This window comes from Monomorium pharaonis, chromosome 3 (assembly GCF_013373865.1).
Source record: "Monomorium pharaonis isolate MP-MQ-018 chromosome 3, ASM1337386v2, whole genome shotgun sequence".
Taxonomy (NCBI): Eukaryota; Metazoa; Arthropoda; class Insecta; order Hymenoptera; family Formicidae; genus Monomorium; species Monomorium pharaonis.
The window spans coordinates 26,430,620-26,447,903 of NC_050469.1; the positions used below are offsets into that span (position 1 = coordinate 26,430,620).

The 17,284-nt window shown below is 32.4% G+C and overlaps 1 protein-coding gene and 2 long non-coding RNA genes across 5 annotated transcripts in view; 2 read left to right on the forward strand and 1 right to left on the reverse strand.

The window, feature by feature from the left end:
* The window catches only part of LOC105840052, a 34,401-nt gene that overhangs the window by 8,740 nt on the left and 8,377 nt on the right, over positions 1-17,284 (forward strand). The gene's annotated exons all lie outside the window — the stretch shown is intronic.
* Positions 3,861-12,177, reverse strand: LOC105840050 (pro-resilin). Of its 2 annotated transcripts, none has more exons than XM_012686779.3 (4): positions 11,125-12,177; positions 7,476-7,652; positions 4,558-4,831; positions 3,861-4,107 (listed from the first exon to the last, which is right to left on the reverse strand). In XM_012686779.3, the coding sequence occupies exons 1-4, from the start codon at positions 11,143-11,145 to the stop codon at positions 3,947-3,949; spliced, it is 633 nt and encodes a 210-aa protein (XP_012542233.1). In that variant the 5' UTR covers positions 11,146-12,177; the 3' UTR covers positions 3,861-3,946. The 2 variants fall into 2 exon arrangements, with proteins under 2 accessions (XP_012542233.1, XP_036139877.1); XM_036283984.1 differs by lacking the exon at positions 11,125-12,177 and adding an exon at positions 10,950-11,111.
* On the forward strand, positions 12,253-17,189 carry LOC118644730. The gene is made up of 2 exons (XR_004962487.1): positions 12,253-13,313; positions 14,717-17,189. It is a non-coding gene; the product is annotated as an uncharacterized LOC118644730 (long non-coding RNA).

A 17,284-nucleotide genomic window follows, 5' to 3' on the forward strand; every position in this document is an offset into this window, starting at 1 on the left:
AAATCAGATATGCATGCGACCGGCAGTAATTTCGTCGAAATTGCAAATTTCGCCGGCGTGGTACCGAGTATCCAGAAAAGATATATAATGACCTTTCGCCGCACGTTTTAACAATTTTGGGCGATTTTATACGTTACATAACAGTTATTATATTATACGAGAATAAGGATTACAATACGATGCATCACGCTACTTTAACTTGAATTTATAACTATCCATCGAATCTGTCTGCGATTACGTAACTTCTAGAAATTTCTTTTCTTCAGAAACTATTTCAGAAATTTGTTTTTAAGGCTCTTTTGATTACGTTGTATATATTTTTTAAATTGTTAATTGAGATTTTTTATTGAGGAATAAGCTATTCTTTCTTCTTTGGATAATTCGAGAGATTAAAACTGCAAAAATTCGATACGTGCCATAAGGTTAATCTGAACACGATCGATCATCACATTAATAGGCTGTTTCACAAACACTGTCCGATTCCGGCATACGCGTGGGCCATCTTTTCATTCATCACGATCAATCTACTTGTGCGCATTGCTTGGGCTCGTTAACGACTCGTCGAACGTTGAAGTAAGAAAGTATCATCTCATTAAATCTTTTATTCTCGCCGTCTAAAACATATTGGTTTCGCAAAAAAAAAAACGCAAATGTTACACAAACATAATTTTCTATTCTTCCTATTGATATTATATCAAAATATAAAAGCGATATAAACAATAAAGATGTAAACAAATATTAACGGAATAGATTTGAGAATTCTCTCCTTTGTATCTTTTCTAAATTTAAAGATTTGAATTAATTTATTGTGGATTTTATATAGTTTTAATTGGACCTTTTGTTTGATAAATGCGTGCGATTGCACGGCAACGCGATTTGTCGACGCGCTGCGATCGGAAAGGGGGGGGGGATGTGCTTAATTAATCTCAGCATAATTGCTACTAATTATGGATCGAATACCGTGGCTTCGGCAGGTAGGCACGCGGTGCAAATAGGTGGCCACGTAACTCATCTAAGTGAAGGCTCGCGGATGCGCGATTCGCTCTGTAATCGGGGATAAACGGCATTACGCAATGCCATGCGATGCGGAAGGCTCGTCGCATGTGCTACACGCGCACCTTAGATATGTATGCGTGGGTTATTCTTCTGCCGGGCCTCTTTTCTTCAACCCGTGGCCTAAGCTACATCAGAGATCTGATGTTTCTCGGATACGTCACCTCTCAAGAAGCAAGATTCCACTTATGTGAAGTAAGTCAGGGTGGGGATTAGTATGTCTAGATGCCTCGCGTAAAAGTGTCTGAACATGAAATAGTAGTTCAACTCGATGTCTATCTTCGAGTCCACTAGACTCACATTTGTTTCTAAAGATGTGCTTGAATCTTTATTCAAGCAAAAGGCATTTCAGGGCTATCGAGAAGTTATTTGATATTCTTATGATTTTTTTCCTTATCGCGAATTTTAAAGCACAACGATTAAAACACAAATTTTTAAAAATAAAATCTTTAAAAAAATTTTTCTCCCCAAAAATAAAACAAAAATAAATGAAATATTTAAATGTATATGTAATGAAGAGAAAAATTCAAATAAAAATCTATTAATAACGTTAATCTATTAAAACATGTAGTGAGAAGAACATTATTTAATCAATCCATTTTTGTGGTTGAACTGCTTAATTTTAAAATAACTAGCATCCATACTAATGTACACTTCTAACGAATAATAAATTAAAAATTTGAGTGAGATCAAGTTTAACATATTTTAAATTAAATTTCTTGAAATATTTGTTTAATTCCATTGTCTTATTTAAATTATGACATATTGAGTAAAAGCAATAGAGATCTATAAAAATGATTAAAAATAACTCAAATCAGATAATAATTCGACACTAAATTTAACAGTGTACGATATTACAAGATTCTGTATTCTTTCATTCGAATGTATAAAGATTCAGAAGCACATACAGAGTTAATAGACCGGTTCCTTCATTACGTGCGGCTCTCGACACACGAGTCAATTAGAAGGGGAGAGACTCTCTTGTGCAGAGAAATATATTATTGGAGCAATCGCGGGCATTAAAGATGAAATCAAACAGGAATCCCCTAACGAAGCGTTTCTTAATCGGTCTGAGGATTCACGCGAATAGCACTCTTGGGCAAAAATGCACCCGGTGACTTTCTCCGGAGAGGAGAATACTGATATACACAGTTGGAATATCACCGGCTCTTTCATTCGCGGGTGAACTCGTAAATCTTGCAAACATTTTTCACACGCGGTTGTCCTAGATATTTTGCTGTTGTTCGATTCGCCTCAAATTTGTAACAATCTGCACATCCGTGTGCGCCTCAAGTTTACGAGCTCGGATAAGGACATCCGCGTGCGCATGACTATCTTCGCCTTTACTTCCGTTACGCTCGAATGACATCGTCACGCTTCAGAACGTGATAAATCTGCATATAAAAAAAGGACATCTTGCAAGTAACATTTTAAGAAATCTTTAAGAAGTGACTAAATTTTAAGTTTTTCTTGCACATTTATTATTATAATTTTTTAAACGTGATATTTATAGAGAATATTTGTTTAGTTTAATATTTATGAAGATATTTTATACCCTAATTTTTTTGCAAAATTGTCTTGTTTTTACATTACAATTTACATAATTTATATATATCTACATATTAATTTTTTTATTTAGATATATTTTTATTTCTGTAAAATTAAGATATTTATATTACACACTTACATATGCATACTATTTATTTGTAATCGTGAAGAAACATCTGTATCTGTCTGAAGTTTATGTTGCGATTGATTACGAATACTAAATTAACGACACCAAACCATTATTTAAAGCAATCTCATATGCAGATTAAATGCACTGGTTTCGCGAAATTATCTTATATTCCTACTATGCTATTAACATGATACGATCACATAGAATAATAATGATACAAATACTTTTACGTGTGGTAATGTGTGCTTGCGATTTAATGAAATTTGCAATGTATAATTTAGATGTTATACGTTGGAGAAAGTTTATCTCCATGGACGAGCACGTAAAACTTCCTGATGACATAATGTAAAACAGCAGCATCTTCTGACGTACTTATAAGCACTTATAAGTAACCCAGACGCTGAACTTGACACAATAAGAAAAAAAGCCACAGTATATACTTTTTTTTTTGCAAATAATCCGTTGTACATTAAAAAGCGCTTTTTTTACCCAAAAAGTTATGAACTATAATTAAAATTGAAGAATTTGCATTATCTTGTTTTTAACACAAATTTGCTAAATAATAAAAACATTACTGTTTTATATCTTTGGAGAATATTTTTCCTTAAAAAACAAGAGAAGTGTGTTATATAAACGTTTTATACGAACGGCACAATTTACACGTTAGAGAAAGAGAGAGAGAAAGAGAGAGAGAGAGAGAAATGCAGCTAACATAGGCTTCGAGAGAATAGCTGTTCACAGGAAAGAGCTTTATCTCATCTCTCCCACATGAAAAATCGTAAGACAAATATGGAGCGCGCGTCTCTATCTTCTCCGAGATTGCCTACGAGATGCGAAGTAAACACAGGGTGAATGCAGTAGGCAGGGTTGAATAATCAAGTTGCTCCCTCGTCAACTGTATAATTAAGCCGCGGAAGTGTGATGTCTGCCACATTAGCTGATGTTGCAACGTTTTGATCACGTATATGTGCTTGTCGTCACTTTTCACGTTGTGTACGAAAATGACGAAATTGTCAAACATACGTGCGATGATAATTAATAAATAACCACACACATGGAAATATAAAATTTAATTCCTCCTCGCTGACGATAAGCTATGAAGGTTTGTTGGTTTATACAAATAAGAAAGTTTTTATGAAAAAATGTCTTTATTGGAAAAAAGACTGCGGTCACAAACGGAACCAATATAGCCTATATAATACTTTCTTAAGTATTCTAATGGAAAGCAGGACCGTACGTAGGTGACGGTATTCCGGGGTAATTATTCCTCCCACCGAAGTTGTTATAACTGTTGTCTATGGAATTAGAGCCGAATTGATAGTTGTTGGCGTTGTACTGTCCACCGCCCGATGGGTAGTTGTAACCGCCTTGGTTACCTGTTGATATAGAACATCAAAAAATATAAATTCGAGGAATAAAAAAAATTATATAGAATGTATGAGTATATTCTTAAAAAAAATTGAGACATTTAATGTATATAGTTTAGCAATTTTGTTTGAATTTTTAAGCAATTGTTTTTTATAATTGTTATAATCCTTTCTTTATTTATTATTAGTTATTTTTATTTAGTTTTATTTGTAGAGTAAAAAAAATTAATTTGTGTAAAAAGAGACAAATGATTCTATACAAGAATACGAGTAAATTTTTTGAATTATCAAAATCTTTTGTCGATGAATGATTTATGTTGATTAAATATTTTTTAATTTGGTGAATATTATTTGTTCTTGCGTGTTCGATGGGCTATACTTTAATATTCTGTAGATTATATGTGATGCATCATGGTTGAAAGAGCACGAGCAAAATGTTAAACGTTCCATGCTACACACCTCCGGTATATCCGCCGCCTCCGCCGAGTTGATTTCCCTGATAGCCTTGACCAGCGTTGTACTGGTCCGGATAACTCGCGGTACCCTCGTACCTGACATCGGCGTGAAAACCGGTCCTCCAATCGGCGGTGTAGGTGACAATCTGCGTCCTACCGTCCGGAAGCTGCACTCTGTACTCGCCGCGTACTGTTTCGCCGTCGCTCGTCTCCTGCCTACCGAAATCATTCCCGGTAGCGTGATCCTTCACGGAATAGCCGAACTCGTATGCCTTAGGCTGGAAGCAAAGTCAGATACAAATGATTGCAAATTCCTCCTTTTTCACCGTATCTTTCGACAGAAGATGGTGAAAGAACGAAAGGTAGAGAGAGAGAGAAAGAGAAAGAGAGGGAGATAGTATACAGAATGCAAAATGTAAAAATGCAGAGATAAATGAGGAAAGGTGATAAGCGAAAAAAGTAACGCGAATGGATGCACATTATTAATGCGGCAATGACGCAACCTCTAGTCAGGACGACAAGCTTTCCTTCCTTCGTCCCGGTAAAGTAGAGCGGACGACGGTGCCGGGGAGAATCCGCCGCGATTTAATCTGGCTCATGGCATGGCACACAACCATCACCGCTACTATCACCAGCAGCAGCAGCTCGCTCGCCGACGGGCAGATCCGCGCGAGATGCGAACGCGCATCTCGCGAGCGCCGCTCAGATCCACGGGACGATTAGCTAACCAGCAATAACGATTTACCGTGAATTATGCCCGCGGTCGCGGTTCACCCTATTAATATTGTTACATCATCCCCGTTTGCGCCACGCTCTCGCTCTCGGATTCGAATTTGTAGCATCTCGAGACACTTGAGCGCGATGCGTCGATCCTCGATTAACGTAATCCCGCCGTGTTCAAACAATGTGCGAGTATGAGCGGTGTGCTGTGGTGCAGGAACGTCTTTCGATCATAAATTTTTAACCCAATTGATTGCGAGGTATATTGTGCAAGGCAATGATTTGTTTTTACGAGAAAGAGATACAGCGATTCTTTGCTTAATCAAGATGTGAGAAACGGTAGGAAATATAAAATTTCTGCAATCTGCATTCCATTGAAATAACTTCACGACATATACTTTTTTAAATAGAATTATGTAATATTAATTAGTTTTCACACGTGACTTCAACATGTAAAAGAATAAAGTGAAAGAAAAATAGAAAAACATAAATAATATAAGAATAGAAAATATGAAAATGAGATATTTTAAAGAAAATAAGCTCTTATAATCATATATAGTTTAATATTTCTTAATATTTAATATTTTACCATGTCATAAATAATGTTTTATAATCAATTTTCAATTTATAAATTTAATTTATAAATATTTTAATTACGATACACACACACACACACACACACAAACAATTCTCTCTTTCGATGATGACTACTACTAAAATTAGCATAATAAATGTCTTGTTGAGAAATGATGATACCTCAATTTAAAGTAAGTAATATATCTCATAATATTAGCTGCAATCGTGAGAGATTATAAAACATAAAAGAACCATCTCGATCATGATATAACATTAAGTACCCCGGGATCCATCGTCCTACTCATCGACTACAAAAAAAAATCATGAGGTCATTCAGAAAATAGAGTTAGTTCAAGCTCAGAGCACACTCCTTCGGATGAGGTTTACGTAATGAGGCCAGACCTTTCTTTATCCAAGGGTTCAATGTTACTTCCAAGACATGACCGAATCTAGAGCTGAAGTGTTCAACTTTGACCTCGGGAGTGCCGTGCGTTTTCGCAAGACCTGTCAGAATAATCGGCGTTACGTATATTAGGAGCAGGTATCTAGATTTAGAAAGTAACAATGAATTCTTTGAACAAAAGAACGCCTGTCTCGATGACGTAATATGCTTTTTCCTTGATATTTCGGATTAGGCAATTCTCAAAACTATCGGTGAAATATCGATCTATCGTGAGTCATCTTAAACTTACAAACCAAAATCGCAACCTCGAAAGTCACCGATGATGTTTTACAAAAGTGATAAAAATATTTCTCCTACACTAATCGATACTAATTATTTCGCATTATTTTATAAATGATTTATCCATAAAAAAGGTACTACTTAAATACTTAACGAGCGTCTGGCTTAATTACGATCACGCAATTTGAAGCCTGATTTCGCAAAACGTGTTGCACCAGCTATTGAAGTAATCATCGAATGAAGATCAAAGATGATAGGCCCCAAGATTCGATCCCACGTTATGTCAGATTGTATTGCATAAATTTTTAATCGAACAATTGCAATATCTCATCCTTGTAGAAATTGTGAATTACTTTTTTTTTTTACATTTTTTCCGATACGTCTGTATAAGCGTTAACATTATGGCCAAATAGTTAAACTTTGTAACATTATTCCTTTAATTTAAAATTACTTTAAGGCCGGTTTTTGCAATATATAGTAACCAAAAATTTAGTTTAACTATAACTTGAAAATTAATTAATACACTCATTCATAAGTTTATCATTATGTAAATTAAAGATTATGCGTATGTACATGCGTACGTGTGTACGTAATCTTTAATTTATTTAACCATTAGCTTATAAAAGTATATATTAATTAATTTTTAAGTTATAATTAATCTAACTTTGTGGTTAACCGTATATTAAAACAGGCCTAAGAGAATTGCTTAGTAATTTGCATACACACAGACATTTTATATCAGATATTTAAAAAAATTGTTAATAAAAATTAATAATAATTATTAAGATTTAATTAGTATTAAGAAAATATTGATTATTATTTCGAAAGAGAAAGCTAGCAGGATTAAAAAACAAAGCTGTGATGAAGGCATGGGATACATTGTCTTCAATCGCGTGTGCAATTTCATTGAAAGTTACTTAGACACACATATGTATTACAAATACCTCATTATCTGTGTAATCTTGATTATCGTGCCCACCATAATGGCCCCCAAATCCGTTCCCACCACCTTGTAGTCCATGATGACCTCCACCTGCGTAATTTCCGGGAACGCCATACTGATTACTGAGGGGTGGTTCGCAGAGCACGAGGCTGATGCTCGCCACCAGGGCAAACAATATCTGTACAAAAATATTTATCAGATTAGATAAAGACGCTTAAATATATATAATGCCAATATGTTCTATAAAAGCTGTGTATAAATTTTTATTTTTATTGATGAGATAATTATTTTTTTAATCTGTTCGGCAAATAATTTAAGTATTTAATTATTATTGATTTTATTAATCTATTAATAAATATCCAATTCTGCCTACATATGATACATATTTAATTTTAAATTAGAAAGAACTTATTAATTATTTATAATTATATACAAATTCATTGGTTATTTTTGTTTATATCACATATATAAAGTAATATAAACGTAATTGCTACCTTTTAGGCAGTTCTTGTTCATAAAGATTATTTATAATATTTACCATTTTTTAATACTAGCTAACATAAAAAAGATCTATAATAAATTAAACGTGAGAACAAAAGAAATGTATTTTTACAACACGTGCAGGCATCTACGCGCAGATGTTAATTCGTATGATATTTCCGCGTATTATGTCGAGTACGTAGCGAGGTAATACACGAGTTCAAACGAAAAGGTTTTACTGTCAGCGGAACGCTAATTAGTTCCTAAAATATTTCCGATGACTTCCCAGAGACGCTTTCCATGCGTCAGATGAGAACGTCAGATGATCAACAACGCGCACGTTGCGTAGGCGGGAAATTAGACTCATGCGCTTCTATCTTTTCTTCTCTCATTTCAGCGGTATCGTGAGAAGGTGCACAATATTACATCACCGGCACTTTAAAAACTGACGCAAGACTAAACATAACGGTAAAGGAATCAGAGAGCTCTTAGGCACGTAATCCGTGACTTTTCCGCGGGAAAATGTCTTTCATACGCATGATTTTTCAGATAATTAAGTAGCTGCTTTAGCACACTAATGTCTTAGTATAAGTGTAGATAAAATCTCGCGTGGGCACAAATTAGTTTCGTGGAATATTGCAACGGTTGATTAACCCGACAGTTATAAACGAGTCGTAATTATTCAGTTTATGCATTATAATATATTTTTTATATTTTTAAATTTATATGTTTTATATATATATATATATATATATATATATATATGTATATTTATCTACATACTTGTGGAATTTGATACACTTGTAAGATATAAAAAAATCTTTAGAATAATTATATATTCTACACACAAATCAACATCTTCCAGTAAAATCCAGTATTAATGAAAACATGAATCAACAATTTTTATCGTGTACTAATTAATTAACTAAATTTCTCTGCTTTAGTAAATGTACAAGTGTACAATGATTGCGCGCGTTAGCATAATTACAATGTATTAATTACAACGCATTTGATTATGCTTTACATATATGTAATGTAAATATGAATGTTCAAATTAAAATATTGTTTTAATAATAACAGTGTTAATGAGAATATTGTTAAAATTTGTTGAGAAATACGGCATATTAAAGATATCTATATAATTTTTCTTTTACTTACTTTACAGTTATAGTTTTATTAATTTTTTTTTTGATTATTAAAATTTGATTATTGTTTTATATTAAATGTCTTTTTTATTACAATTAGTATCAATTAAAAAAGATAATTATTTCATATTACGTTTTATAATATTATACCATATGTGAGGGCGAATTGAAATGAAAAGGGTGTTAGTGATAAAAAAATCAATTTTCAGTTTTTGACGGATTCTTATATCTGAAAAAAACCAATAAAAACGTTTTTGTTGAAAAGTTGTTTTTGGCCATTAACACCCTTTTCATATTTGCCCTCACATATATTAAATAAAAATGAAGACTTTCTATGCTATAGTAATTTCTTTTAGCATGTAATATTAAAAGTTAATGCATTATGTCTAACATGTAACATAAAATTTTATATAACAATTATTTTAAATTTAATCAACTTTTAATAATCTTAAAATGTAATAATATAATAGTATAATCTTAACATAAATCTTTTAATATGTCATGTATTCAATTTTTTATATTAATATAATAAATTAAAAAATATTTTTACATATATTTCTATTATTTTATGTTATTTACTATTTTGGCTAGATAAAATTCATTTTTTATACATTAGTATTAACATTTGTTTTATGAATTAATGTTAAATTTTTGTCTGAACATTTTTACAATTTTAATTAAATTATGTTTAATGAAATATCTATAGTCAATATTTTACAAATTTATATTTCTCTCTCTTTCTCTCTTTCTCTTCTTTTTTTCTTGTTCCTTTATACATACACCTAAGTAAAATATTAATATTTAAATTCATATTTACAATATCCAATAATATTTTTTGACATTATTTTTCATTTATATTAAAAAAAAAATAGTCAAACACATGTTTCCTGAAAAATGTATTACTTTTGATCTTACAGCATTAATTCAATAAATTCTACGCTTCAAAGTAATTTAGATCTTATTTCATAAGTCTAAGAATTCTTTCAAAGTTAAACAATAACTAAATACAAAAAGTGTTCTCCTCTGATATTGTATGTAATTTCACATAAAAGAAAATGATAAGAAACAAAAAATTATAATTAGATAAGTTTAAAAGAAAATCAGTTTTGAATTGTTACATTTATATCTTTTCTTGATTTGTTATAGTACCTAATTTCTCACGCAAATTAAGTAATAAGACATTCACCTTGTTCTTGACTTTTGTACGGTGTATGTTTATAAAATCTTTTTAATTTAATTTTAAATTTCAATTTTTATAAGAGCGAATTAATTATTTTTCTATTTTATTTTTAATTAAATTTATATAAATTGCGTTATATACGAATTAACAGTTTATATTATTTAAATATTTAGTTTTAATATTTTATGTGTGGAATAAGCTTACAAATGTCTGACAACAATTATTTATCTAATTAATTTAAAACGCTATCATACATAAATTTGATGTGCAGCTCGCGAATTTGATAATGCATTATTTTTTCTTTTCAAGTTAATAATTAGATTGTTTGTCTGAATAAAGATTTAGGTTATAAATATTTAAACCGTTAATTTCTAAATAAATATTAAATTATATTATAAATAACTATTAATGACGATAACATTCTAGGGTTAATCGCATGCTTTTACTTAGTAGCAAATATTAAAAATTAATACCAATATAACTTCGCTGATTGCGCAGATCGCAATTTTATTATTTACATATCTCGAACATACAGCAATGATTTTTTACTTGATTACTCGTGAAATAATATACAATGTGCTTGATATAATTTTTTTTTCGCGTACTTACGGCGAAATTGAACTCATTGTCAGCGAAATTATACCGACATTGATCCCTGCTAGAGACTCACAGTCTTGCTAGAGATCGCCATCTTGTTTAGCTATCACACTTGGGGCGCGAGATACCCCCCTCCCGAAAGCACACGCGAAAGACCACACGACCAAGGGAAAGATAAAAAGCCCAACTGATAACCGATCGATTTATTAAATCACGAGTCTGCACATTCTTCGAGCGAGGTGTATTACCTGTCGCACTATCAAATCCATGCTCGAGGTACGGAGAACACGAGGGTGAGTGGTGGTGCGGAGATCGACTCTTCGGACACCGTGTGAAGTGGAAGAAGAGCACTGGACTGAATGCTGAAATATGGTGACGTTTCGGCGCGCATACTGGTGCTTATATAGAGAGCTCTCTCTCTCTCTCTCTCTCTCTCTCTTTTTCTCCCTTTCTCGTCTTCCACGGAGAAGATCCGTTTCCTGTCGCCGGCCGCCACCGTCGGGGGAGCAAGCCGAGGGATTCGCTCGAGCTCGCGGCAGCGTAGGCAGTATAAGAGACGGCGGCCGCGCGTACTCCAGTTCACATAGGGAGGCCGCGCGTGTGGAAAGCCCGCGCTTTATCTTCCATTGTTCTCTCTCTGGCTGGCTCGCGCGATTTCGGGCTCCATGTGCAAGCGAGCGAGCGTAGACGTAGACGTAGGACAGAACGGAGCGGGAGCGGGCTGCGAGCCGAACCGCGAGGAGAAGCCGCGGAGAAAGCTGATTACTTCACCGCGTGGGACAGCCCGCGGCGCGGCGCGCCGCTTGCTCGCCTTCTTCGAGCGGACTAATTAGGCAATTGAGTCTTAATTAAGTCGCAGGACCAACGCGGACGCGCGAGTCCACGAGTGGGTCCACGGGAATGAGCTCGTTAGCTGCCGAGAGACGTACAGGATTCCCTGAAAGGGACGCGACGCTGAAGAGGAAGTTGCACGGAAGACGCGCAGGGGAACATGGAGCGTATATATGTATATGCGGAAAGGACAGTTTTGCAGGAATATTCAGCTATAGATGTACAGCTGAAAATAATTAATGGAACCATCAGAATAATTATATAGGATACTAAAACTTCTATTTTCTTTATTTTTTTTTACATATAGCCACCTGCATAATGTTGTGTATGTATAAGTTGCTAAAATATCAAAATTGTTTGCAGCATTATTATTATGCTTAAGCATTTTACATGATTTTGTTAACCAACCAAATTATTTTCAGATCTGCATTTATATAGTTAAATTTTTAGACATTTCAGAAAAATTGCTTTTTTTACATTAATATTAATATTATAAAAACGATTTAAAGTCGGTATTCCAAATCAATAATTTTGGATTAAAAATATCAAATTAAATAAAAGAATTTAAATCTTGAATTGATAATTGATAATTTATGAATTGTTTGGATTAATATTTAACGAATCCATGTTTGAGAGATCTTTGTCATTTTTTACAATTCATAATTAATTTTTAGAAATTTTTAAGTTTTTAAATTGTTATTGAAAATTTAATTAATTGTTATTAATTTGAATAGTTATATCGAATAAAAATAAATTTTTAATACGTCAAAAATTAAAATCAATGATTTTTTAGAACGCGCACGTGCTTGTCGCTTAATTAAATTACATGGAAAAACTAATTTTAGCACTAAAGTCTATCATATCTGTCAAAGTTAAGTGGATATTATAAAGTGCACGGCTATTTGAGCGATCGTAAAGATTTTAATTCGTTGAACAATCGTCCACACACACACACACACACACACGCGCGCGCGCGTCGTGATACACGCGAGGTGGTGCGGATGTGAGCGTCCCTGAATCAGGATTACGTCGAAGAGGCACGCGCAGTAGGCGAGTAACATCGCTCCCGTTTAGAGGGTTGCGCAATCGGGGAGCCTTAATTATGCGGAATCTTCCAGCGTGCCCTGCGTTCGCTGCGTAAATCCTGCCTTTCGATCTTCTTTGTGCGCGTCGTCACCGCGTGCGCGCACGAGGAAGGGCACACGCTCATCTGGAGCATTACTAACGACGCTCTCTCACCTCTCGGGGTTTTTTTTTCTTCTTCTTTTGTGAATACGCACGGCGATCCCGCGTGTCCTTGAAAGATCTCCGCGAATGTAACGCAAGCGACGGGGTGTCATCATCCTCGTAATATTAATATGCCTGCGCCGGCGTGCACCGACAACCGTAACGATATGCTAATGCCGCAACGCATGTAGCTCGTTACGTCAAGCAGTTAGACGGCGTAAGACCCAAACGGCGGGTTAATCCTTTCGCTTACGGCGGATCCGATTATGGGCATACTTTATCTTCTCGTGTAACATTAAAGTAATATATATTTATATATATGAAAGATGCATATATAGGCTGCTCGGTAGCAGACCCCAACAAGAAGGAAAGATTCCGTGTGAGTTTTCTTGTATGTTCAATAGAATTGTGACTTTAGAAATTCTCTACATACATCAAAATCTTGAGAAATTCGAGGTTGAAGTTGTAAAGGAAGGTTATCTTAATAATTTATCTTGCTATTATATGTCATTACATATGACGTGCTAAAAAGATTTACTTTGTTTAGGATTAAGAAGATTGATGGAACTTTCAATTATCGGGAGAATTTTAAAAATTACGATTAATAAAATTTTTTAAATTAAATAATTGAGTCAAAAGGTTAATCTATTTGTTCAATTATATGATTAAGAAATCTTATTAATCTTATTAAAAACCGATTAATTATTAATCTTAATGTCTAAGAAAAATTTCTTTTGAGAAATTGAAAGTTCCAACAATATACTTAATTTTAAATGGAATAAAATTTTTGATGTAATTACAACTGTATTACAACAATAGTATAATAAGTTAAAGTAACTTTTTTAATGCAATATTAATCTTAAATTTTTTGAGATTATAACATAAAATATTTTGAAAATTGGAGCATTACACTGTTAAAAAAAACCCAAAAAGTAATTATTTTCCTTTTTGGAATTAAAAAAGCAAATTCTTTTGTTTGATAGTATAATAAGTGTATTTGACAATCACCGATATTATATTATATATTAATTAATATAAATAATAATGAAATAGTTTAAGCTTTTGAATACATAAGAAAACAATTTAATTTTATATTATTATCTAAAAAAAAGGATTTTTACTACTTTTTATACGAATTTATTTTATTTTATGTTCATTTTTATTGTAATATTTGATGAACTGCATTATATAAAGAGTAGAGTATAAAGAAACCATCGTTACGTTTTAATGAAAGATGACAAAAACATTGTGAGAGGGCCACACAGATGTTTGTCATTCTTTATATGCGATACGGTCGCAGAAGTTTATCTGTTTTTAATGACATACACCGCTCATCTCGGGGAAATGTGAAACAACAGTCCTGTTCCCGAATTATCCCACAATTTATCAACATGTTGATGGTATACGACTGTGCGAAATCACTAGTCTCATAAACGCACTTACTTAATAGAAGTGATATCACAAAAAAAGTATATTTTGCATTATATGAGAATTTTCAAATAAATAAAAATCAATTTATAATAAAAGTAAATTGATTTAATTAAAATGCTTATTAAACTTATTAAACTTGCTTTTAAAAAAATAGTGAAATTATAGTCAAAATATATACAAATTTATATTAAGAAATGATTTTCATTATACACTGTAACACTTTAATAATATTAGATTTTAGTAATTATAATTATAAAAATTTTACATTGTTATTAAACAGATGTATTATATTTTTTACATTATTTTTATTTATTACTTTTGTTAAGACAGATCATTATTATTACTATACAGGACTATATACCATGCAACATTAACGACAATCATCTTCAAAGACGGTTGGAGCTGACGGGGGGATACCCGCGCTGGCACTTAAACTCAAGTGAGACTTTCCTAAGTGATGCGTTTCACGCGTTGCTTGCTTTCTACGGAGAGCGAGGAATGCCGCGCGGTGATACAATCTGATTTAAATTTGACGCTATTTGCTCTTCTTACCTATGATTTCCTAACGGCGGATAATTCCGTTTCGCAATGCAGCGCCGGCGGTCACGCAATCTCTCCCTCATCAGCGTCCTTACCACTGGCCGGGTCGCTGGAATCCCACCACTGTGCGAATAACGACGAGCTCATGATGATTGTCGGTTCATGCCAGATGACTTGCAAAAAAACAACAGATAAGTAGCTGTGTCATTAAAATCGAGGGAGTTTCCCGACGACTGCTTTGTTCCGAAATTATCAAAAGATAGTTCCACTCGAATTTACTTCCGGCGTGAACTTTCACACATGATCGTTTAACTTATACTTATATATGTGAAATGATAATTCTTTATTAATGCGACAGAAATGTATCTTAGATGTAATAAAAAGAAAGGGAGAAAAAGAGGAAAGAAAAGCGGTCTTCTCATTAAATTATTTAATTAATAATTAATTAATAATTAATTTAACGTTTCAAGATTTTTTTCGAGATTTTTTTGATAATTTCCTTGATTTTATTCGACATGTTATTTAGGGAATCAATATTTCAAGCATTTCGCTGAGATGAGTACCATCAACAACGCAAATTATTCAGTAGTCGGGTAATGACGGTACGATATATTTACATTTTATAGAGATATTTTCGCGGAAAATAATATCGGAACGAGATGTATGAAGTGCGGTTTCTATATATTTAATGTATACACGTGGAAAATCGATTTATGTTAATTTCGATGTTCCATTTGCTTTAATGTACCTGTTTATATGATACATGTAGACAGGTACGTTAAAGCAACGCCTTTTTTTGGTGTAAAGCTTTTTATACGACTTGTTAACGTTTAACGTACAGATTATTAAATCGTTATGCTACGTTAAATGTTATTTGCCAGATTTTTTAAAGAGTCACACATGGCAAGCTGTAATTTGCGAGCAACTGGCATTACGGAAAATCGCGCCATGGTTCGCTGAGCGAAACGATGCTCTCGGAGATACAGAGTGTGTTACTAAATTTTATTGCAAATAAAAAGTGCAGTTTAGCTAGGTGAATGTGAAACATAATGAAATTGGGCAACGTAAGAAGGAAAGAAATAAACGCTGCTGTGTTAATCGCACTGCAAATACTACTACGTTTATTTCCATTTGCAAAATATTTTGCTTAAATTAGAACAATAGATATATTCGTATTTACTTTTAACATTATTTTCATATTACATCAATTATTAAAGGCAAATTATATCAATTGTAAGATGAAGTCTATCTTTTAATTATTATTATTTAAGATTTTGATTCTTCTTTTTATTTACGTCGATAATTCAGTTCTCTAAGCATCGTAACATACTCATATACTATCTACTGCAGGCATAATATCCATTAATGATAATATAAGATTTATAATTTTACAGCAAAAATAAAAATAAGTCAATAATTAAGATACTGCAAATAGTGATAATTATAAAAAATATAATATTTGTAATAAGTAAAAAACAGATATATATTAGATTTTTCTGAAACAAGAAAAACAAAAGGTTAAAGCTTACTTAGACAAATTTAACTAAATGCATAAATAATCATTTATATATAGTTTCTATTTATGCTTACTCTTTAACATTTTTTAGAATAAAAAACATCTATCTGCTGTTTCTCTGATTTCTTGATATCAAGACTGATTTCTTGTTTCCAACAGATATGCGCAATGTATTTAGATAAATCTATGAATATATCTATTTTTGAGATTTGTTATAAATATTTATTCTACTTTTTTATAGCTATTTTTTTAACACGCTTTTATTAAGTACTTTTACAATAATAAAATTTTTGTTTAAATTGCTTTGTGCTTTTCAAAATATAACATTTTTTAAACTTTTGTTTTGTCACAACACTTGTCAAAAGACACGCTTTCACTATTTTGATTTATTACACATATCTAAGCGAGATAAGGTAAATTTCTTAATTTGATTGCTAAATTACAAATAAAGCTTTTATAGAGCAAAATTGCATCTGCACATAACGCGATTGGTCAATTATGAAAAAACTTTTCTACAGTAAAATCGAGTTGAGATAGTGAAGAAGTTTGTTTATGTTCTTTTGCGTGCGGTCAAGAGAGAAAGAAAGAGAGTTTAATATATATATTACAGAAGTTTATAAAAATAAAGTTTATAAAAATAAAATGAAATAAACCATACAGAAAGAAATAACGTATGAAAATAGAAAATATATTGTACAAAACTTACATATGCGTCCATTTCATTATCATAATTATTATATTAACAATATACAGTAATGTCATGAAAAATGTTTTATGGTTAACATCCAATATTACAATAAAATCTTTTCTTATAATATTTGTAAACTATCGCTTTTTTCTTATTTGTTTGCAGTAGTAATAAA